The sequence below is a fragment of the Carcharhinus amblyrhynchos genome, chromosome 17, assembly GCF_965287045.1.
Source record: "Carcharhinus amblyrhynchos chromosome 17, sCarAmb.v2.hapA, whole genome shotgun sequence".
NCBI classification, from domain to species: domain Eukaryota; kingdom Metazoa; phylum Chordata; class Chondrichthyes; order Carcharhiniformes; family Carcharhinidae; genus Carcharhinus; species Carcharhinus amblyrhynchos.
Window position 1 is genome coordinate 25751315 of NC_137340.1, and position 23679 is coordinate 25774993.

General features: G+C 39.5%; 2 protein-coding genes across 3 annotated transcripts in view; one reads left to right on the forward strand and one right to left on the reverse strand.

Moving 5' to 3' along the window:
* The window catches only part of insyn2a (inhibitory synaptic factor 2A), a 46953-nt gene extending 41064 nt beyond the window's left edge, over nucleotides 1–5889 (forward strand). Inside the window, exon 4 of the mRNA XM_080205278.1 lies at nucleotides 5579–5889. Coding sequence (XP_080061404.1) covers nucleotides 5579–5768 — 190 coding nt within the window. The 3' untranslated portion in view covers nucleotides 5769–5889. The remainder of the gene's footprint in view (nucleotides 1–5578) is intronic.
* dock1 (dedicator of cytokinesis 1) overlaps nucleotides 1–23679 on the reverse strand; it is a 589776-nt gene that overhangs the window by 322290 nt on the left and 243807 nt on the right. The window lies entirely within an intron of this gene.

Here is a 23679-nt window from a genome sequence, read left to right on the forward strand (position 1 = left end):
ACATGCGATCCAGATCAACCACAATGTAGTTGACTCTCAAGTGCCCAGAAACAGAAGGCTATTAAGAGGGGGGAAATAAATGCTGGCCCAGACAGCAATTCCCATATCCCATAAATGCATTTTAAAAATCCAAAGCATTTATATAACTGAACCTGTTAAGTTTCCCCAGATGTGATGGTGAGGGATTTAGTGATGGTTATGCCATTGGATGACGGTTAGATTCTCTCTGATTGGAGATGGTCACTACCTTCCAGTTGTGTGGCATAAATATTACTTACCATTTATCAATCCCAGGCAGAATGTTGCCAGGTCTTGCTGCATAAGGACACAAACAGTATCATAATAGGTACTAAACACTATGCGATCATCAGTGAATTTCCCCACTTCTGACCTTTTGATGGAGGTAAGGTCATTGATGAAGCAATGTAATCTATTGTTTCCACTGTCCGCCTGAGATCAGTAGCTGCATTTTGAGTTCCAGATAAACAAGCAATTGAAATTTCAGTCAAAGAGAACGACATCTGTCTGAATAACAAGCAGAGTTATCTCTCAGAAGTCACAATTAAAACATTTAGAGAGCAGTGGGGGGACTATTTAGAATAAATTGGGTGAGGAATAATAAATGAGAGCCAGCATGGATTTGTTAAGGGCAAATCATGTTTGAAAAGCTTGATTTCCATTTTTTGATGAGATTACAGACAATAGGGCAAAGCAGTTGATAGTGTATATATAAACTTTCAAAAGGCAATTGATAAAGCAGTCCATATTATCCTTGTTAACAAAACTGAAGTCCGTGGGGTGAAAGGAGAAATAGGAACAGGGAAATAAAAAAGATACAAAATTGTCTAAGCAATTAAAAACAGAAAGTTGTAGTGAATAGCTGTTTTTTCAGACTGGAGGAAGGTATGTGATATTCCCCAGGGATTAACACTTGGACCATTGATGTTTTGATATAGATTACGGACTTGGGGCAGGATTTTCTGGCTATGTTTGCCCAAAAGCCATGCCTGAGGTCAATGGACCTTTGCATGGTCCATGTCCCACCCACTGCAATTCCCGTGGCAGGTGGGATGGGAAAATTCCACCTGGGACTTGGAAATATTGAGCACAATTTTGAAATGTACAATTGATACAATAAGGAATCAATACGAAATGTACCAATGGATCTCAAAAGGACACACAGAGCCTGCCCGAATGGACTGCCAATTGGCAAATCAAATTCAAAAAAGTTAAATGGTATAACTATAAATGGGGTGCAAGAGCAGAGAGACCTGGGCATGATTATGCACAAATATTAGAAGGTGAAACAACAGGTCAAAGAAGCAATTAATAAAGCAAATCCGATCCTGGACTTTATAAATAGCAGTATAGAGTACAAAAGCCAGAAAGTTATGCTAAGTCAATATAACTGGAACAATGTGTTCAATTTTGGGCAGACTTCAAGAAGGCCAAGGTCGAGGTCACCCAGCAGCCTGAATGAAATAATTACAACAGAATTCATGATTTGCTAACTTCATTCAAGTAGGAGTCACAAAATCCTTCAGAAGCCAGAATAGACACACTATTTTCCCCCAAAGTAAAAGGTTTACTGATTTTTTTTTTAACAAACCAGTCAAGTATTTTATTATGTTAATGTATAGCTTATTATAATTCTGAAGAAAATGGTGGAGTGCCAAATGCTTGTTATTTATGTCCCACTTAGCAGCTTTGATTTATTACGGTCACATTAGATTCCTCCACTGAAATGCAAGTTGTTGCAGCGTGGCTATGAGATCATTTTCATTTCAACACATTAAGGAAACCTCTGAATATCTCACTGGTTCTTTTAAATTTAAGTTGTCAAAACAAAATTTGCACCATAATGCAAATACATTCAGAACTTTTCTTATGTTGGAGTATGATGTTGGCAACTTGTCTGCCAACTTAAAAAGCTGACTTAACAGTTTCAAAAAAACTGAACAACCACCTGAAGAAAAGCTTTTGACACTGCTTCAAGGCGACTGTAAAAAAAATCAGACATTAATATTTGTATTCGTGTTTTAGAATCAGAATCCTTAATTCAATGTGCTTGTATGAAAACTGAAATCCAATGACCTTGCACATGAACCACAGAGAAGATACTTATAACAGTAGTGTATGAATCGTGCGTGTGTGTCATGGTTTAACACTGAACCAAATCAATGTTTCACATGGGCAAAACAATAATATAGTATGCTTTTTAAGGGAGGAATGTTTATAATGCAAAATTAATTGTTAGGAGGAAATTGTGGCATACACATCAGGAAGTTTTAATTATTTTACACTTCTTTGGTGCATTTTTCAACCTCTGAGCATCCTTTTTAATCTGTTTTTTGTCATCCCGGCGAACCCCCTTTCGTATCTTTGGTCTGTTAATGCAAAAAGGATGCAGACTACACAATAAGGCTTCACAAAAGAAAAATAAACAGATAATCTGTTTTTGTTGAGGTGAGGGGGAGGAATCTTGGCCAGCATTTCAGAAGTGCCTTGTCTGTTTTAATCTGATAAAATTTTTCCTGTCAACCTGAATAGGCAAGATGGAGCCTCAGCTTCACATCTCACTTGAAAGACAGTGGTTCTAACAATAAATTGTTTTTTTTAAGTCCTTAGGATAGCTTTAATCCCACAAACGTTCAGTTCACAAGATGAGAGCGTACCAAAATTATTTATGTGGATAGAGTAAGCATGTTATCAACTTCTCAATTTTTACAGTTCAGTTCTGTAAATACAATGGGTCAAATCTTTCAATCATCAGTGTTGGACATATGACCGAAGGTGCAAGTCTGGGATCCTGTGGATGTCTTGGAACACGGACCTACATGGGAATTGCCTGGGAAATTTCAACTTTGATAGGCAACATCTATGCTCCTCAAGACCCTCTGCAAATGTCTCCTACTCTGAGTTAGAGTCAGAGACTTTGGGCAGTTCCATGGTACTTAGCTGGATACTTATTCAGGAAATATTAGAGTAATTAAAATTTAGTCTACACCTGGGTAACTCCACAACCAATCATACCTGACTTCTCCTCCCAGTTACCTCTGACAACCCTCCCTTCCAGACCCAACTACTTACCCTCCAACTACCTTCCCAATTATATATCTACGTTCTCAATCTGACCACCCCTCTGATCTGAGCACTTCCTCCAATCTGACACCTCCCACCCGACTATCCTCATAACCACCCCACGACTCCAAGCCATTCGCCCACCTATCCCCTACCCACCTCTAACCACCCATTTAACCACTCAGACATTCACTAACATTCAAACTAGAACTTTAAATTTACCATAAGGCAAAGAGTGCTGTATAAAAGTCGTGTCCTGTCTCTACCCAACTCTATTCCACTCCAAAGGAATTTCCTGATGGGACACTGTATGGCATGGTCTGTGAAAGCTAGACTCAAAAGATCCCAGAAGAACTGCATAGCAGCATCAAGGCAGGGGATTTTTTGAGCTACAGAAATCCAACCATCACTACTGAAGATCTAGGCCAATATTATGTATACAAGTAGTTTGTATAATTTGCACATCATGGTTCATTTCCATCTATAAAAATTAGCTTTAGATATTTTAATTATTTTTCTTGAAGAGGAAAATACATGGCATGTCAATTTTATTTGGCAAGATCTGTATGGTATAATTTTAAGACAATTCCCTCTTGTTGTAGTTGCCTCCCACGAGGACATCTCATCTTTGTGCGTCTGACATATATCCTTTTATCAGTTTAAACCTGTCAATTAGATCTCTTAGTCTTTGAAACTCATAGAAACACAAACCAAATTTATGCAACCTGTCCTCTTCGTTTTACCCTTTTAATCTTGGTATTATCGTGGATTTATGTTGTACTCTCTCCAAGGCCAAAATATTCTTCATGAACTGTGCTGCCCAAAATCAAATGCAGTACTGCAGATGGGAGCGAACCCATTTTCTGCAGTCCCACTTAATCCTGGCGTCATTACGTAAATACACACATCTTTTGAATGATCTATCATAGAGCAGGAAATTGGCATGATTTGCATCTGTCCCCAGACTAAAAAAGGCCTATTGAACATCCCACTTCCAACAAATAACTATTTTTTATTTTAAACATTACAAGATTTTAAAAGGAAAATTACAGGATTGTTTAACATCTTCAGCTGTAAACAAATGTCCAGAATTATAAATTCTACCATAATGGGGCAAGTGGCATCTCCTTAACATGAATATAATTCTCTTTATCATTAGTTAGCCCATGTCAACTGCAATCAGATCTGACTGTATACATTAATTCATATTAAAGGGCAGCTGTAAATAAATAAAGGGTTTCCAGTTAAATAAAACAAGAGTGCAACTTGAGCAGTTTTCAGTGCCTTTAGAAAATGGGTATAAAATTCCAACTCAAATATCATCTATGTGCTGTTGAATATTTTCCTCATGATGTGCAGGTATCCTATTTAGTACAATTTGAGATGAAGCATTAGCACAGATGGAAGGATAATAAATCTCACTGGGATACTTAAACTGATGCATTATACTAGAAGGGGTACTAGTTAACACACTATTAATGTTTACAATCTTTATTATTTTATACCAAATGATTTACATGCTGGACTAGTGGTTTTGTTCTGGTATGATTCGCTAGACAATGTTATGTTTTCATAATCTCCTGGAGAAAGGAAAAGGTGTTGCTCAATGTAACTTCATTGATCCACACAGGCTCAATGTTTGTCTCCTCCTACCAGAAGTTCTGCTATTGAAAAGAGTGTCTGTCATACCTCAGGAACTATTCTGAGCCTCTAAAAAATTAAAATCAAGCAAAATGAGAATTATGAGAAATAATTCCCCAATTTGGTATATCAATAGATACTGGAATCTGTGGGGAAATTGTAAAGTATTCCTCTCAATGAAATCTACAGCACAGAATAGGTTTTCTGCCCATCAAGTTTATACTGGTGCCAATAATCCAACTGGAGGTATCTACTTAATCCCACTTTTTTGCTCATCTTATATACTCTTATTTTTTATTATTTACCCAATTCCCCACAATTAAATACAGCCATTTGCTTCATTAAAATACAGCCCTGCAATTCTCTGAGCCTGCAATAAATCATTGGATAAGCATTCAATTCTGTTTTAATTCAGGTTGCATTAAGATGTATTCTGGAAACAAATCATGCGCATTACTAAATTATTTAGATAATATGACAACATTGTTTCAAAGTCTATCATCTTGACGTATAGAATTTGATTAAAATGTCTTTTGATGACAACATACATGAACATACAGAAACAATACAGTCCTCCACTCATGTCACATAGATTTGAAATGAATAGAAAAATAATGAAAAATCCTAATGGTCCTGGAATAATTTAAGTTGAAAGGGAAAAAGGAAAAATCTAACTCAGATTTAATTTGGTTATAAATCTTCACTACACCAGTTTAATGTTAACTTTGTGCAGGAGCATTTTACATTCAGACTGACCCAGTGCACACAATGGATGTTATTTACATATTAGCATGTAAGATTAACAGTGCAGTCACCCTTTAACTAATTTAAAACTACATGTATTATTATCTCCTAGCGTTGAATTAGACTTCAAGCAACAAGAGGACAAGTTCCAGCCTGTTATGAGAAAACTACATCCTACTGAAGAAACTCAGATTTCAGCCCTGCCTTACTCACAAGAATTCTGTTCATCCGCCTACCAAAAGCAAAAACCTAACAAGACTGAATCTAAAAAGCATGGGAAATGGAAACTGTGGTTTCTTTAACTAAACTATTAAAGATTCCAAATGTCAATTCCATTCATTTGAAGTGACCCCTTTTTGACTGGTTTAGAAGTTAAGCTGAATACTCAAGAGTTTAAAATCAGCCAACAAGTCATTATATGCACAAGGCAGCATTCAGTACAAATGATCCATTTCAAAAGATTTTCGTTCTTATAAATCACTACTATGCAGGGGCATGAAATAGCGTACAGTTTTTGTTTTATTTACAGGTCACAGATGGAGAGTAAAATAATAATTTAAATGGATGTATTCAAAAATTATTTGTATTAATCCTGCAAACACTACGATTTGGCCTGTTAATGTCAAGCTGTCATTTCACTTTGCTAATAAGCAAGATATTCTGATACATTCATCCATTAAAAATATAGCAAAAACACAGAGAAAGTTGTACTTTTATAGGGATTTTCATCGTTATGTTTAATTCAAGAACCTTAAGTCAAGAGCACGAAATTAACATTTTCAAGCACATTACGGATTAGGGAGGGAAAAGCACAATTCTTCAAATAAGCACATCGGTGATAAATGTCAGTGATGTTTGTCAGAAGGTTTTTACTTGCCAAGTGATAACCCTACAAATCTGCTTACAAAATAGAATCACATTTAACTTTAATACATATAATGCTTTCCCAAATCTGCATTATGTATGATCCACATGAAAAATCTGAACTATGCCTAAATGCACAAGCAGTGACACATCTTTAATCATTTCCAGTTGATAGCTCTGAGTGCAGGCTATATTTTTCTCCATTAGGAAAATTTTAATCTACTGGTATTTGAAAATCATGTTGATTGGAAATATCGATCATAAATGTATGTATTTTGTTTTTCCAAGAGGAAAGAAAGAGAAGAATTATTAACAGCTACCTAAAAACAGTTTTTAAAGATCTGTGCATAATGTAAATACGTTATATGAAGCTGCATATAAACGATGATATGATTACACAGGATTAAGAGTTATATTGCTTTATATTGTAAAACTAAATGTTACGAAGAACCTTCACAGAACACTTAAAATAGCATTTATTTCACATATACCTTAGAGTTCACAAGTACTTTGCACTACAAAAAAAACTTTGTTTTCTTGCAAAGTTTCAAGAGTCAGTTGAAGGCAAATATTAAGCTAAAGTAATGCAACGGGCATATATTGAACAGTATATATATGAAACCGTCTAACTGTAAAAACTGATTAAATAAATCACAATTTTGTATGTAGCGTAATCTTGCTGGGAAATTATTTTAACATTTATCTTTGAAAACTATTACAATAAATACCACAAATTTTACATAAATTTCAATATTGTTTTAATTCGCAAACTAAATTTAAGTAGTCCTTGAAACCAATATTTTATTTCATAATATATTAACTTTGAAGCCTTAGAATTTATTTTTAAAAAATAGCTCATCATTATGCCATTGAGAATATAAGGACATGATTATTTTGGAGATCAAAATTACGCCATACCTGGAGCAAACCAAATATTTGAGTTAAACATTAATTGAAAACAAGAATCAACCTAAAGGTTAAAACTATTGTCCCTCAAAAATCTGTATTTAATTTTAAACAATTTATTTCCACATGTTTCTATCTAAATCTCTACAGAGTTTTAATTTTTAAGCAATTTGAATATTTAGCTCATTAACATTTGTTTTTAAACCTGTACAATCACCATTTGGAGTATGACATCTCATACTATTGTAATACAAATGTCCTTTGAGGAAAGAAATCTGCCATCCATACCTGGTCTGGCCTACATGTGAATCCAGATCCACAGCAGTGACTCTTAAATATCCTCTGAAATGACCTCGCAAGCCACGCAGTTCAAGGGCAGTTAAGGATGGGCAATAAATGCTGCCCAGTCAGTGACGCCTACATCCTATCGGTCAATAATAATGAACCCTTTCGCTCTGGGTATACAGATGGGGGAGAGGGATTTCCTGTTTGCCATTTCAAGCAAAATGAGAGGAATCATCTGTCATGGTAAGGGACTAAATCCGAATAGGTAACCAAATACATTTTTTATTCTTCTCCCTAAAGAAAGAGGCTGCCCACATAAATGCATCATTACAAAGGGCATTCAAAACATGAACCATTTTGATTTTCAATTGTGCAGTATCCCAAGAATTTGTGAAAAGGGGCTGAAACTTTCTCTACGTAAGTTGGACAACTTGTATTACAAAATATCACTGTGATAACTCCCATCAGTCCATGGGGATCACTATTCGATGGACAAATTCCCCTGGTAACAGTCATTAGTCTGCCAGCTGAACCTCATTACGTGGGCCTTTTATAAGGCTGGCCCTGTCACGCTGAACTGTAGTCCCAGGAAGGGACAAGTGTGTGTATACAAAGTTTTAATTTGCATTCTATAATAAACAATGCTCCTTTCCAGTCAAGCTTCTTGAGTCAATTGGCGAGCAGGAACCAAAATCAATTTTGGATAATCTTGCCTTGCTTTTCAAGACAGTGATGGAAGATATTGAAAATGTTGCTGTTTGGGATACTAGAAAGTTAAGATGCAGCTGTGGAGGATTGGCCCCAGTATGACAAAAGAATGAGATATTTCTTCTGGGCAAGCAGAATAGAAGGGGAGGACCAGCAAAACGTCATTCCCCTGACCGCCTGAGAGGCCCCAGCTTTCAACATCATAAAGCATTTAACCTTCCTGGCAGTCTCGGATTCAAAATCTTTTGACAAATTGGTAATATGGTATTGGACCACTACGACCTTAAACTGTTATACAGCAAAGCTACAGGTTTAATACGCCAAATAGACTCCCTGAGGAACAGTCACTGAATTCTCACGCGACCATGGAAATTGTGTAACATTGAATACAGATCAGCACTTCAGGAAATGTTACAGGATCATCTGGTCTCTGGAAGTGATAATATTGCAACCCAAAGAAACCTGCTGACTGAATCAATTCTGCACCTCAAAATAGCCACACAACTGGCCTTTTCTTGTGAAAACACGGAAAAAGGAGTCCAGAAGCTTCAGGGGTCCATAGATGGTACCATCCTCAGCCTTGGACAACCTGCATACCGCAGAACCAAATCCCCAGCGGATAACCCTGGCATTTTCCATTTGCTGCCAAAAAAGGGAAATTGGAGTTGGAGGCCGCAAGATTCCAGAACTAGACGAGAAGTCTCTTCACAATTCAGTGAGGAGAGAGCATATCCATGATGCACTTGTAGTCATAGGGTCTGCCCTAGGCAAGGCTACCGGAAAAGGCAAAATGCGTACCACCCAGGCCAAAGAGCCAAGTCACCTCTGAACAGGGCCTTACAGATAAATCAGCTCGAGAACGAGGAATTGATACAGCTAAATTAAATGCAAATTGGCTCCAATCAAGGTTAAACTCCAGATAAATAGCCAACCCCAAGATATGCAGGTAGACCCAAGAGTCGCTGTATCTACTATTGGGAAGCAAAATTTTAGCTGACTCCAATTGGGCATTTTGCCTTTAAGCCCATGGCACGCCAAGGCTAGATTGGCCACATATACAGGTGGGCCCATACGTACTGTTAGGAAAACTGTAACCCCAATTATGCATGGGCAACAGACAATCTATCTCCCCTAACAGTGGTGTAAGGACCCAGGCCCAGCCATTTGGGAAGGGACTGATTACAGAAAACACGCCTGGTTGGCCACAGATCTTTAAATTGGGTACTGACATTTTATACAAAGTCATTAGGAAGCATCCCAAAGTATTCCAGGAAGACCTCAGGAAGATTAGAAGTACTAGGGCCAAGATTGATGGACACCCAGAGGCCATACCTAAACACTTCAAGGCACGACCGGTTCCCTATTCTCCGAATTGGAGTGTCTAAAGGAACTTGGCATTATATGCCTAGTACAGTTTGCTGAATGGACCGCATCAGTGGTCAGTTTTAAAACCTGACAATTCGATCCATCTCAGCAGGAAATGTAAGTTGATGGTCAACAGAGCCTCCCAATTAGACAGATACCACACATAGAAGACTTATATGCAAAGCTGGCTGGGGGTTACATATTTTCCAAATTAGATATGAGCCAGGCCTATCTCCAGCTGTAGCTTAAGTTGTCATTCAAGTAGTATGTCACCATAAATAGAGTATAGAAGATGGTATCATCCTGTGGAGAGCCCGGGTGGTTGTCTTGCATCCAGGCCTGTGATCAATACTTCAAGAATTGTACAATGGCCACCCAGGAATTTCTCAGATGAAAATGCTACAAGGAGTTATGTTTGGTGGCCTGCCATTGACGGCGATATTGGTAACCTGGTCAAGCTATGCAAAACTTGCCAGAAAAACCAGAAGGTCCATTAGCAGCCTTGTTGCCCCCCTGGGAACGGCCAGGTGACCCGAGGTGTGAGTACATGTTGACCCTGCACAGTCATTTATGGGCTCCATGTTTTTAAATTTCATCAACACCAGCATCTTATAAGGTAAAACCCAGGAAGAAGACCTTAGAGAAGCATGTAGATCACCTCCATCACTGGGAACTCTCCACAGAAGCAACTGTTCCTGTGGACACGTCATTGTCGGCTTGTGGAAGGGAAACTCTGTGTCCTAAAACTTCAAGAGTCAGTTATCTGGACAATAAAGATTCTGGCCCGGACATGGATGCAGAGGCATTGGATATCCAGTCAGAGATCGGCACCAAGGACAAGTCCCTGCAGTGGCTTTTCACGGAAGAGGAGTCTCCCTATCCGTTACACACCCCCAGGTGGTTGTCTTGCATCCAGGCCTGTGACCAATACTTCAAGAGTACAACAGCCACCGAGGAATTTCTCAGATGAAAATCTCGGAAGGAGTTATGTCTCGTGGCCTGGCATTGACCCTATGTGTGAGGAAGATGAGGCCACAAAGAGCTCCATCGTCATGGGAGTGAGAGCCAACATTTGATACTTGTTCTCGTTAGAGTTTGTACTCGTTAGAGTTTAGAAGAATGAGGGGAGATCTCATTGAGACGTATAAGATGATGAATGGGATGGATAGGATAGAGGTGGAGAGACTCTTCCCACTCAAAAAAGACAGTAGGACTAGGGGGCACAGCCTCAAGATAAAGGGGAGGCGGTTTAGAACGGAGTTGAGGAGGAACTTCTTCACTCAAAGGGTGGTGAATCTCTGGAATTCTCTGCCCGTTGAAGTGGTGGAGGCTGCCTCGCTAAATATTTTTAAGAAGCAGGTTGATGGGTTCTTGATAAGAGAGGGGATTAAGGGTTATGGGGAGAGGGCGGGAAAGTGGAACTGAGCCACGACAGATCAGCCATGATCTTATTGAATGGCGGGGCAGGCTCGAAGGGCTAGATGGCCTACTCCTGCTCCTATTTCTTATGTTCTTATGTTCTTATGATCCTCGTGAGTGAGGTGGGCAGGGGAGAATAACCCCCACAAGATCATGGGGAATCTCTGATTGATTTCTCTGTGGGGCTTGTTGAATACGAGTTCCCCTGCTAACAGGCAGTGGCCTGCTCAGCTGGAACTATTATCTGAGTCTTCAGACTGGGATTCTGTAATAAACTATGTTCCTTTGCAGTTGGGCTTCCTGAGTCATTACAATCACTTAAAAATGTCCTGCTCTAGGGTGATTACAGATCTCACAACCTTGATTTCTCTTTTACCACCCATTTAGCTTCCAAGATTTTGTAGTTTGTCCTTCTATATTGTAATCTCCCTTTCTCTCACAACCAGTCCTCCCCCAATTCTGTCTCACGTGCTCCACCCATGCAACCCCAGTGTTCCTCTAGCAACAGGAATGTATTGAAGGGGAAGATACCAGGAAAGAGACCATGCTGAATTATAAGACAGAACTAAAACTGACAAAAGAAGTAAAAACATAGCCTAAAAGGAAATTAATTGTGGAGGACTGGGCAAGTAATATTAAAGATAGTCTGTAAGGGGCACAAAGGACTAAGAAGCCAAGAGAGCACATAACAGTTCAGAAAAGACTGCAGGATATGGCTCTCCTGTATGAACACCTTTAACACTTGGAAATAGTCGGTTTTACTACAGATAGTTACATAATTCTATTTTCATGAACAAAACATTGAAGATAAGTGTCAAATTGTGTTTTCTTGTAACTTTTTGCTTTCAATTAACAACTATTTATTTTTATATATTACTTCAAGCTAAAATCATTAGCTTGTATCACGCTGCTCATCATTATTTGGATTTCTTGCTCCATGGATGTTTAAATAATTATCATATTAGGTATGTTTCATTACCTGTTCAGAACAAAAGAGGGAGCCCAAATAAAACGTGGCTTTGGAAGAATGAATTTGGTATTTGAAAGATTAAAAGTATACTTTGCCTCAACGTGGTAGTGGTCACAGACCAGGGAGACTGCAAATAATCCACCCGACGTCAAAAGTCTCCTCGTCAAAATTCAAAATTTAGTGAGATAGTTATTTTTTGATTCTTTTGAGTTAACTGGACTGTTGCAATTTCCATATTCAACAAAATATATTGTTTTTCAGATAATTACTACCAAGTTATACTGCTGCATAATATCACAACATGGTTTAAAATCAACATACCCCAATATAACACAAATGTCTGGAAAATAGTCTGGGATGTATGGGAGAGAAAACTACTATATTAGAACAAAATAATTAAGAAGTTCTTTATACTCCTACATCACCTGCACTAATTCAATATGAGTGTATATATGGTGCTGTAGTAATGGCTTTACTACAATAAAATGCAAATTCCAATATTAACATCCCAGAACAGGGCAGCAACGTTCAATCAGTTATTAGCAAATCAGATTTCACTGCAGTCAAACTTTTAACCAACTACAATAATTTTTTTATTGTTTTAATAACTGGTTAACTTAATTGTCACTCTAATCCGTTTTGTTGAATGGAGAACTTCTAATATACTGTTCATGGATAGAAAGAGGCTTGGAATGTGTAATTTCTAATTTTTACCACATTTCTGCTCTGAGGTCCTCAATAAAAGGATCTGCATCCATAGGTTAAACAATATAATTATCATTCCTTAACAAAGCTTTGTTAAACAATTTCTGAAAAGATTAGTCATAGTGATCGTTCCATTCACCACACAAAGCATGAGTTCTAAGATTATAGGATGGAACCTATAATCTTAGACAGGTGGTGGAGATGGAAAATGCCCAGACTGAGGGGCTGAAGTGTATATATTTTAATGCAAGGAGTGTAGTGAATAAGGTAGATGAGCTTAGGGCGTGGATTGCTGTTTGGGATTGTGATGTGGTGGCCATTACGGAGACTTGGATGTCTCAGGGACAGGACTGGGTACTTCAGGTGCCAGGCTTCAGGTGTTTCAGGAAGGACAGGGAGGGTGGCAGAAGGGGTGGTGGAGTGGCACTGTTGATCAGGGACAGTGTCATGGCTGCAGAGAAAGAGGATGTCGTGGAGGGACTGTCTACAGAATCTCTGTGGGTGGAAGTTACAAACAGCAAAGGGTCGAAAACTTTGCTGGGTGTATTCTATAGGCCGCCCAATAGTGACAGGGAAGTTGAAGTGCAAATAGGAAAACAGATTCTGGAGAGATGTTTTAACAACAGAGTTGTCGTGATGGGAGACTTCAATTTCCCAAACATCGACTGGAATATCCCTAGGGTAAGGGGTTTGGATGGGGAGGAGTTTGTTAGGTGTGTTCAGGAAGGTTTCCTGACACAGTATGTGGATAAGCCTACGAGGGGAGAGGCTATACTTGACCTGGTACTGGCGAATGAACCAGGGCAGGTGATGGATCTTTCGGTAGGAGAGCATCTTGGAAATGGTGACCATAATTCTATCTCCTTCACAATTGCGTTGGAACGAGATAGGATCAGGCAGGCTAGGAAGGTGTTTGTCTGGGGTAAGGGGAGATACGAAGAAGTCAGGAAGTTACTTGGACAAATAAACTGGAAGGAGGCGTTCTTAGGGAAAAGTACTGAAGGAAGGTGGCAGATATTCAAGGAATGTGTGTCTGGAGCTCTGAATGACAACGTTCCGATGAGACAAAGGGGTTTTGGTAGGTCGTGGGAACCGTGGTGCACAAAGGCTGTTGAACCTAGTCAGGAGGAAAAGGAAGGTGTACAAGAGGTTCAGGGAATTAGGAGAGGTTAAACATCTTGAGGAGTATAAGGACTGTAGGAAGGAACTTAAAAGGGAAATTAGGAGAGCCAGAAGGGGTCATGAGAAGACCTTGGTGGGTAAGATTAAGGAGAATCCCAAGGCCTTCTATAAATATGTGAAAGGTAAAAGGATAAGAAGAGAAGGGATAGGACCTATAAAAGGTGAGGGGGGAAAGGTTTGTGTGGAACCAGAAGAAATGGCAGAGGTGCTTAACGAATACTTCGCCTCAGTATTCACAGTGGAAGCCGATCTGGGAGATTTTGTTATGGATTTCCAGCAGATGGAAAGGATTGAGTACGTGAATATTAAGGAGGGGGATGTGTTGGAACTTTTGAATTCCATCAAGGTAGATAAGTCGCCGGGACCAGATGGGATGTACCCCAGGATACTGTGGGAGGCGAGGGAAGAGATTGCAGAGCCCCTGGCGATGATCTTTGCGTCGTCAATGGAGATGGGAGAGGTTCCGGAGGATTGCGGATGTAGTTCCTATTTTCAAGAAAGGGAACAGAGATAGCCCGGGAAATTACCGACCGGTGAGTCTCACCTCAGTGGTTGGTAAGCTGATGGAGAGGCTTCTGAGGGACAAGATTTACGAACATTTGGAGAGGTTTGACATGATCAGGAATAGTCAGCATGGATTTGTCAAGGGCAGGTCGTGCCTTACAAGCCTAGTTGAGTTCTTCGATAATGTGACTGAACACATTGACGAAGGAAGTGCCGTGGACGTAGTGTACATGGACTTCAGCAAGGCGTTTGATAAGGTCCCCCATGCAAGACTTCTTGAGAAGGTGAGAGGGCATGGGATCCAAGGGCCTTTGGCCTTGTGGATCCAGAACTGGCTTGCCTGCAGAAGGCAGAGAGTGGTTGTGGATGGGGCTTTTTCTGAATGGAGGTCAGTCACCAGCGGAGTGCCTCAAGGATCTGTTCTGGGACCCTTGTTGTTTGTCATTTTCATAAATGACCTGGATGAGGAAGTGGAGGGATGGGTAAGTAAGTTCGCTGATGACACGAAGGTTGGTCGTGTTGTGGATGGTCTGGAAGGATGGCAAAAGTTGCAGCAGGACATAGATAGGATGCAGGACTGGGCGGAGAAGTGGCAGATGGACTTCAACGCGGATAAATGTGTAGTCGTCCATTTTGGCAGAACCAACGGGATGAACGAGTACACTATCAAGGGCAGAAGTCTGAGTAGTGTTGAACAGCAGAAGGATCTTGGGGTCCGGGTCCACAGGACTCTTAAATCGGCCTCTCAGGTGGAGGAGGTGGTCAAGAAGGCGTATGGTGTACTGGCCTTCATTAATCGAGGGATTGAGTTTAGGAGTCGGGAGGTAATGCTGCAACTTTATAAGACCCTTGTCAGGCCTCATTTAGAGTATTGTGCGCAGTTCTGGTCGCCTCACTGTAGGAAAGATGTAGAAGCTATTGAGAGGGTACAGAGGAGATTTACAAGGATGTTGCCTGGACTGGGAGGCATGCCTTATGAAGTTAGGTTGAGGGAGCTGGGACTCTTTTCCCTGGAGAGACGAAGGTTGAGAGGCGACCTGATAGAAGTTTACAAAATGTTGAGAGGAATAGATAGGGTGGACTCTCAGAGGCTATTTCCCCAGGTTGAAATGGTTGCTACGAGAGGACACAGATTTAAGGTGCGGGGAGGGAGGTTCAGAAGTGATGTTAGGGGTAAGTTTTTCACTCAGAGGGTGGTGAGTGAATGGAATCGGCTGCCGTCAGTGGTGGTGGAGGCGAACTCGCTGGGGTCTTTTAAAAGACTTCTGGATGAGTATATGGGGTTTAATGAGATTGAGGGTTATAGATAGGTCTGTAGGTTGGTAGGTGTTGATGTGATCGGCACAACTCGTGGGCCGAAGGGCCTGTTTGTGCTGTAGTGTTCTATGTTCTATGAACCAATTACACTAGTCTGGGAACTCCTTACAGTCTTCTAACTCAAACCATATAGCAGAAGCAACACAGCGGTCATACCAGGAGAGACAAACATAAAATTAGAGCCATGACAGCTCTGACGAAGAGTTATCCTTGAGACATTGGTGCCATTCTCTTTTCATAGATGCAGGCAGACCTGCTGAGATTTTCCAGCATTTTCTGTTTTTGTCTCAGATTCCAGCATCCATAATAATTTGCCTTTATCTAGATGGGAAAGCAGGCTGGGTTAAGGAGATACAGAGTTTACACATGGATATTGATAGGCTAGAAGAATGGGTCAGAATCTGGCAGATGGAGATAAGTGTGAGGTTATCCATTTTGGCCAGAAAAATAAAAGGGCAAATTGTTATTCAAATGGGGAGCAGATTCAAAGGGCATCAGTGCAGAGGTGTCTTTGTGCATGAATCACAGAAAGTGGGTATGCAGGTGCAGCATTTAATAAGATAAACAAAATCTTGGCACGTATTGCAAAAGGACTGGATTTTATAAGTAAAGAATTGTTGTTACAATTGTATAAGGCATTGGTGAGATCACACCTGGAGTACTGTGTCCAGATTTGGTCTCCTTACTTGAGGAAGGATGTAGCACTGCAAGCAGTTCAGAGGAGGTTCATCAGAATAATTCTTGGCATGAAAGGGCTGTTGTACAAGGAGTGGTTGAATAGCTTGGGCCTGTACTCACTGGAGTTCAGAAGGAGGAGGTGGGATCTGATTAAGGTATATTAAATGCTGAAAGGGATTTACAAAATGGACATTGAACAGATGTTCCCCCTTGTGGAATGGTTAGAACAATAGGTCATAGATGTAGAATGAGAAGAGGTAGACTCAAAACTAAGATGAGGAGAAATTACTTCTCTCAGAGGGTATTGAATCTGTGAAACTCACTGGTCCAGAGTACAGAGTGCCGTAGATGGTTTTTTTGAACCAGTATATTGAAGAGCTAATGAGGGAACAAGTAGGTTCTGCGCAACGAAGAGGGCTTAATTCATTAACTTGTTGTGTGGGTTCCTTTAGGGAAGAGTGACCATTACATGAAGGAACTCTTCATTAGGATGGAAAATGAAGTCACTCAATCTGAAGCCAAAGTTCTAAATCTAAACAAAGGAAACCATGAAGGTATGAGGGGTGAGTTGGCTACAATAGGTTAAAAAGGCATCACCAGGACAGGCATTCGCTAATATTTAAGGTACAAATGTATGCATTGCTACAGTTATACATTTCTTTCTGGTGCAATAGCATAACAGGAAAAGCAGCCCAACTATAATTAACAAAAGAAATTAAGAATAGTATTAGATCCAAAGAGGAATCATATAAAGTAGCAAGAAACAGTAGCAAGCCTGAAGATGGGATGCAGTTTAAAATTCAGGAAAGGAGGATCAAGAGATTATAAGAAGGGAAAAAAGAATACAAGTAGCCTTGCAAGGAACTTAAAAGATGCCCATTATAAAGGGAGTGATAAAAGAACACTTCAAAAACAACAAAAGGATTAGATAAAGTCAACATAGATTTATGAAAGGGAAATCATGTTTCGCTGCTTACTGAGTTTTTGAGGACGTAATTAATAGAATAGTAGTAATTCTAGTAAGGAGAATTATGTGGTGTATTTGGATTTTTAGAAAGCTCATGATAAAATCCCACATAAGGGGTGTGCAAAACTAAAGCAGGTTTGATTAGGGGTAATATACTGGCGTGGGTTGAGAATTGGTTAGTAAACAGGAAAGAGAGAGTCAGAATATATGGGTCTTTTCCAGAGTGACAGGTGGTGACGAGTGGGGGAGCACAGGGATCAGTGCTTGGGCTGCAGCTATACAATATGTATCAATCATTTGGAATCAGGGAGAAATGTATTATTTTCAAGTTGGCTGACAACGTAAGACCAGGTGGGAACGTGAGCGTTGAGGGGAATGTAAGGGAGCTTCAAGGCAATTTAGACAATTGTGAGAGTGGGAAAATACATAGCCGATTCAGTAAAACGTCAAAATACATTTAAATGATGATAGATTAGGAAATGTTGATGTACAAAGGCAGCTGAGTGTCTTTTGATTCAATTGGATTTAAAATTGTCACATGTATTGATATTCATTGAAAATTATTGTTTCTTGGATGCTATACAGACAAAGCATATCATTCATAGAGTAATAAGAGAGAAGAAAAGGCGAGGGTGCAGAATGAAGTGTGATAGTCATTGCTAGGGTGAAGAGAAATGTCAACTTCATATAAAGTGCATGAACTGCAATGGCTGCACTGATGAGCAGGTATGATGCTGTTTACAGCAACTGCAGTCCATGTCCTCTTTCCATTCTATTGCATTAGAGCATCATATTAGGCACTCCCTGCCTGTAGCACAGCCTGCAGACTGTCATCTGTGAAGCAAGGGGCACAGTGCCCACCTAAACTGGCAGGCCTACCTTTCCCACCTGATGTAGAGGCCATTTTAAGGTCCACTTTTCTTAGGTGCCTTGACTAGCTCCATGTTCCATCCTTGCAACCCCGAGCAGCTTTTTACCAGCTGCCTGTCCTCCTTTTATTTTCTTCCAATGTCATCAGTTAACCATACACCTACCCAAGCTCCAATCCCACTGTCAGTGCAAGACCCATGTCCAGCCAGGATTCATAATGGCTGACCGTTACTTGGCCATGATGTGGAGATGCCGGCATTGGACTGGGGTAAACATAGTAGGAAGTCTCACAACGCCAGGTTAAAGTCCAACAGGTTTATTTGGTAGCACAAGCCACTGGCTTTTGGAGCACTGTTCCTTCATCAGGTAAGTGGGTGTTCTGTTCAGAAACAGGGCATATAAAGATGCAAACTCAATTTACAAAATAATGGTTGGAATGCAAGTCTTTATTTTATTGTCTCTTTTAGTTTATTGTCTTCAGGATGGCTGGAGACAATGCACATCTCTTTAACCTGTGCTTAACCCTCTCTCCACTCACACTGTCTGTACCTTTAAGACTTGATTACCTGTAAAGACTCACATTTCAACCATTATTTTGTAAATTGAGTTTGTGTGGTGATGACAGGGTCAATTGAGACTTTCATAAGGGAATTGGATCATTATCTGAAAAGGAAAGGTATTGCAAAGGGAAAAGTCCTTCAGAGGGCCAGCACTATGTTCTTATGTAGCCATTCTATGAATCCACTCTATGGTTCTACAATTGGCTTGAGCCGATTGCCTCCTCTAGATCTCTCATTAAATACAACTCAGAATACAATGAATTATCTATTTACAATTCATAGCAAACTGGAACAATCCATAATGCACCATTAAGAATCAAATTTATGGATCCTAAAGTAGGTAAAATGTATTACATCTCAGGGTGATGAGAGGATATGAAGTCTTAAAGCTTAGAAGTTCAAATTACCACCCATAAATCTAACCTTCCCCACATACTAATAAAGAACTGGTATAGAACTTATCTATTTTAATAATGATGCTAATTTACTGTGATTATTTTGATAACATAAGAAAATATCACACTAAAATGATATTCCTGTCACGTCAAAGTATGCCAACAATGGTGCATTTTACATGGTTTATATATGACAACTGTTCAATAACTAAACATGTATTGTTTCATACTTCAGTATTATTATTTTACAAAATAAAGTGCTTGGAATGATCTTTCAAGATTATAAACTCAACAAGCAATAGATTGCAATTGCAGTTTGCATTATTTAAGAATCATTCTATTTCCTTATTCACACGAGAATCAGTGGGAAAAATGTTATATTTAAATCTACTTGACAACTATTTGCATTCTGCAGCATTTTAAATAAGAAAAACATCCAACGCGCTTTAGAAGAAAACATTAAAAAGGGTATGCTGAGGCATGGTTGGATAGTCTGGAAAACTGATCACTGCAAAAAGATTAAGGAAAATGAGGAGGCACAATGCCCCATAACAGTCACATATAATTTGTGATTTTAGTTAGCAGGGTCTTGGTCTGCTAAGCCAGACTCAAGGGGAGCATTTAGACATGGGCATGGAGCTAGGGGGCTCCAAGATGCCCAAGAATCTTGAGGTGAAAATAAATTTACAGATGAAGGTGACTGTTGAATGAGGAGAGTTTGAGCAGAAATATACGCTGGTTTTAATACCGCTCATGGAAAAATGTCAACAAACATGGAGTAGGAGAGTGAACTAGTGGTCAGGTGTTGGATTGAGAAACCAGCACTTGGATCTCATGGAAGGGATGAGTATAGAAATGGTGGGAGAATAGAAGAAAATCTGGGAGAAAAATTAGTGTGATAAAAGATCAGTGATGGGAGGATGAAAGGGTAAATGATATCAGGGAAGGGACAATACAGTACGCAGTTTAACTAATATATTGACTGCAATCAATACGGACCTCAATCAAGATATAACTTTATAAAAGGAAATTTTATTGGAAGAGTAACATACTATTCAATTGTTTGACTCTATTAGCACAATGGTACAATGCTCAAAATATGATGGAATCTCAAAATATGAACCAAGCCAAGAAGTTTTTTGTTCCAATTTCAATGGCAAAACTTGATATAATGCAAACATAAATCTATTACTTCTGTGAGTCAATGCTACTTAGGATCTCCATGAAGATTTCGCGATAAAAATGTTAAATTTTAATGTAGACCTCATCAAATACTCAAAGGAAAACTACCATAAACTCAACCTTTACTGACTGAATTCATTCTGGCCAAGAATCACACTTTCTGCTCATCTTTAATACCCCCGATATGCTCTCTTCCATCTTCTTCCATCAGGAAAAAGATACAAATGTCTGAGGACATGTACCAACTGACTTAAGAACAGCTTCTTCCCTGCTGCCATCAGACCGTTGAATAGACCTACTTCGCATAAGTTGATCTTTCTCTACACCCTAGCTATGCCTGTAATGCTACGTTCCATACTCTCTCCTTCCCTTCTCTATGAACAGTATGCTTTGTTGTATTGTGTGCAAGAAACGATACTTTTACAATATACCAATACATGTGCCAATAATAAATCAAATCAAACACAGGAAGGTGGAAAACATTGATAGTCACAATAACAAAAAAGTTCATGAAGGTGACCTTAATGGCCATAAGCAGAGAAATAATGGGGGTGATTCTCCCACCCCATCATTTTTTAGCACAGCAGGCCAGGACAATCATGCAGGGGTGATTTGCAGGATTCCCGTTTCTATCTTGCTAGCATCTCCCAGCACTGGATTTCCGGCACAGTCTGCTCCACACCAGAAACTGGTGGGGAGGCAGGGCTAGCATTTAAATGACATTTTTAAATTGCTGGTTTTAGCCTCCAGGGCAGGAATTGGCCTTGCCACCGAAATGTAATAATATTCACACTGGTGGTCTCAGATTCTAGTGAGAACTCCCACTGAAAAAAGCAGCGTGAATTACCCTCATTTTTCCACAAATTCAATACTTAAAATTTTTTGGGGAGAATTCTGCCCAATATTCAAATTAGAGTGTCTATTCCATCACCAGTGAGTAACTTGATTTTAAATAACTGAAAATGACTTCAAAAACTACACATTCGCTAATTTTATTGGGGCCAACTAGTCAGTTTCTCAGTAAATTAAAAATAATCTATATTCCAGAAGTTTCTATAACTTCCTACTAGCACCCAACAACAAACCAATTCCAATTTGAGAACACAGTCGAGGAGAGTACCTTCTGTCAACCATGCTTTTCAATGCTATGGGAGAAAAGATAATAAGGATGGGTTCAGGAAGAGTTAGCCAGAGAAATGTGGCTACATCATAGAAGGTTGCAGCATATGGAATCTTAGATATGTATATGACAACGCTCTCAAAGCCAGAACAAAGGAACAGCTAGAGCAGAGCTTCCTAAACTGTGGGTTATGACCCCTGGTGGCGCCATGAGACAAGATTACAGAATCTGAGCTCCAATCCAGCAACAGCAGCCCTGGAGTTCAGACTAAATATTAAACAGTTGTGAGGCCCCTTTGAATCCTCACTCTTTTTTCCTGTTGGTGATTGTGGCCCAATCAGGATTGTTTGCTGCTGCAAGCAAAGCTTGTGAAAAACTGAGTGTTTCCTTTTTTTTCCCAAAACACTGCAGATCAAACAATTACCCCCATGCTGAACATCTCCTCCCCACTGTTAACAGCCAACCCCTCCATCTAAACTCAGGAGTTGAAGAAGCAAAAGGATTACTAAGTACAGGTATTGAGAGAGAGACAACCAAATATGGACATTTAAACAAAGAAATTACATCTGTGTTCTGGCAGCAATTGAAGAAGATATTGGGGGTAAAAACAGAAGAGGAAAAAGTAAAAGCAGATATTAAAGTGGACTGAGGGAAGCTTGAAGAAAGCCAGAAAAGGTACAAGACAATGTCAATGGTTCCACTATGGCTATGGTACAAACAATTAACAACAAAGAATTAGCTTAATTTTAAGAGCTTTGTCAAAGGTCTGCAAACTAGATGTGGCTAATTTTGTGGTCAAATATAACTTTTATTGCTGCATTTAGAACTATAGAACATTACAGCACAGAAACAAGTCTTTTGGCCCTCCTTGGCTGTGCCAAACCATTTTTCCACCTAATCCCACTGACCTGCACCTGGACCATATCCCTCCATATACTCATCCCCCAAAGTTTTTCTTAAATGTTAAAAGTGAGCCCGCGTTTACCACTTCATCTGGCAGCTCATTCCACACTCCCACCACTCTCTGTGTGAAGAAGCCCCCCCTAATATTCCCTTTAAACTTTTCCCCCTTCACCCTTAACCCATGTCCTCTAGTTTTACTGTCCCCTAGCCTTAGTGGAAAAAGCCTGCTTGCATTCACTCTATCTATATCCATCATAATTTTATATACTTCCATCAAATCTCCCCTCATTCTTCTACGCTCCAGGGAATAAAGTCCTAATCTAATCAACCTTTCTCTGTAACTCAGTTTCTCAAGTCCCAGCAACATCCTTGTAAACCTTCTCTGCACTCTTTCAACCTTATTAATATCCTTCCTGTAAACCAAAACTGCACACAACACTCTAAATTCAGCCTCACCAACGTTTTATACAACCTCACCATAACATTTCAACTCTTATACTCAATACTTTGATTTATAAAGGCCAATCTACCAAAAGCGCTCTTTACGACCCTATCTACCTGTGACACCGCTTTTAGGGAATTACGTATCTGAATTGCCAGATCCCTCTGGTCTACTGCACTCTTCAGTGTCCTACCATTTACCTTGTGTGTTCTATCTTGGTTTGTCCTTCCAAAGTGCAATACCTCACACTTGTAAAGGCAAAGGTGTACAGAAGATCAAGGCAATTCAAACGCAATTTGCACTTAAAATTCTGTGATCTTCTGAATTGGTGTGGTCAACAAATCATGCCAAAAAAAACACAACCTAGCAGATTTTCCTGGTCAGTACCTTTATACTTAGCCTACCGTATAATCAAAATGACTTATTAACTGTTGTCAAGGATTTTCACATCATGCTAATGCAATATTCAGTCAAATTTGAGTTATTCATTTGTACAAATCAGTACTTTCACACAAGCCACTGAACCAGACCCATCTATAGGTTCTGTAAAAATAAATCCAATAAAGTATGAAATTTAAAAATGGCAGTGTTTTCATCTTGATTGTTCTATGTATTTTTTTGTACGTGCACAGATCAATAATCCCATCCCCCAATCCCCAAAGTAAAATATTCCTTTCAATTTTTGCATCTGTTTTCCCAACCTGTATTATGCCTGCAAACATGCAACCAGATTTGTTATTTGTTTCTTGCTGTGCATTTTTGCTCATTCATTTCTTTCCTTGATATCTTATTTGACTTGATCAGTTTCCTTTTGCTTCCCAGTATCTTGCCTAACTCTTCAAGATTGAATTTAACTCTGGGAGAGCACAGA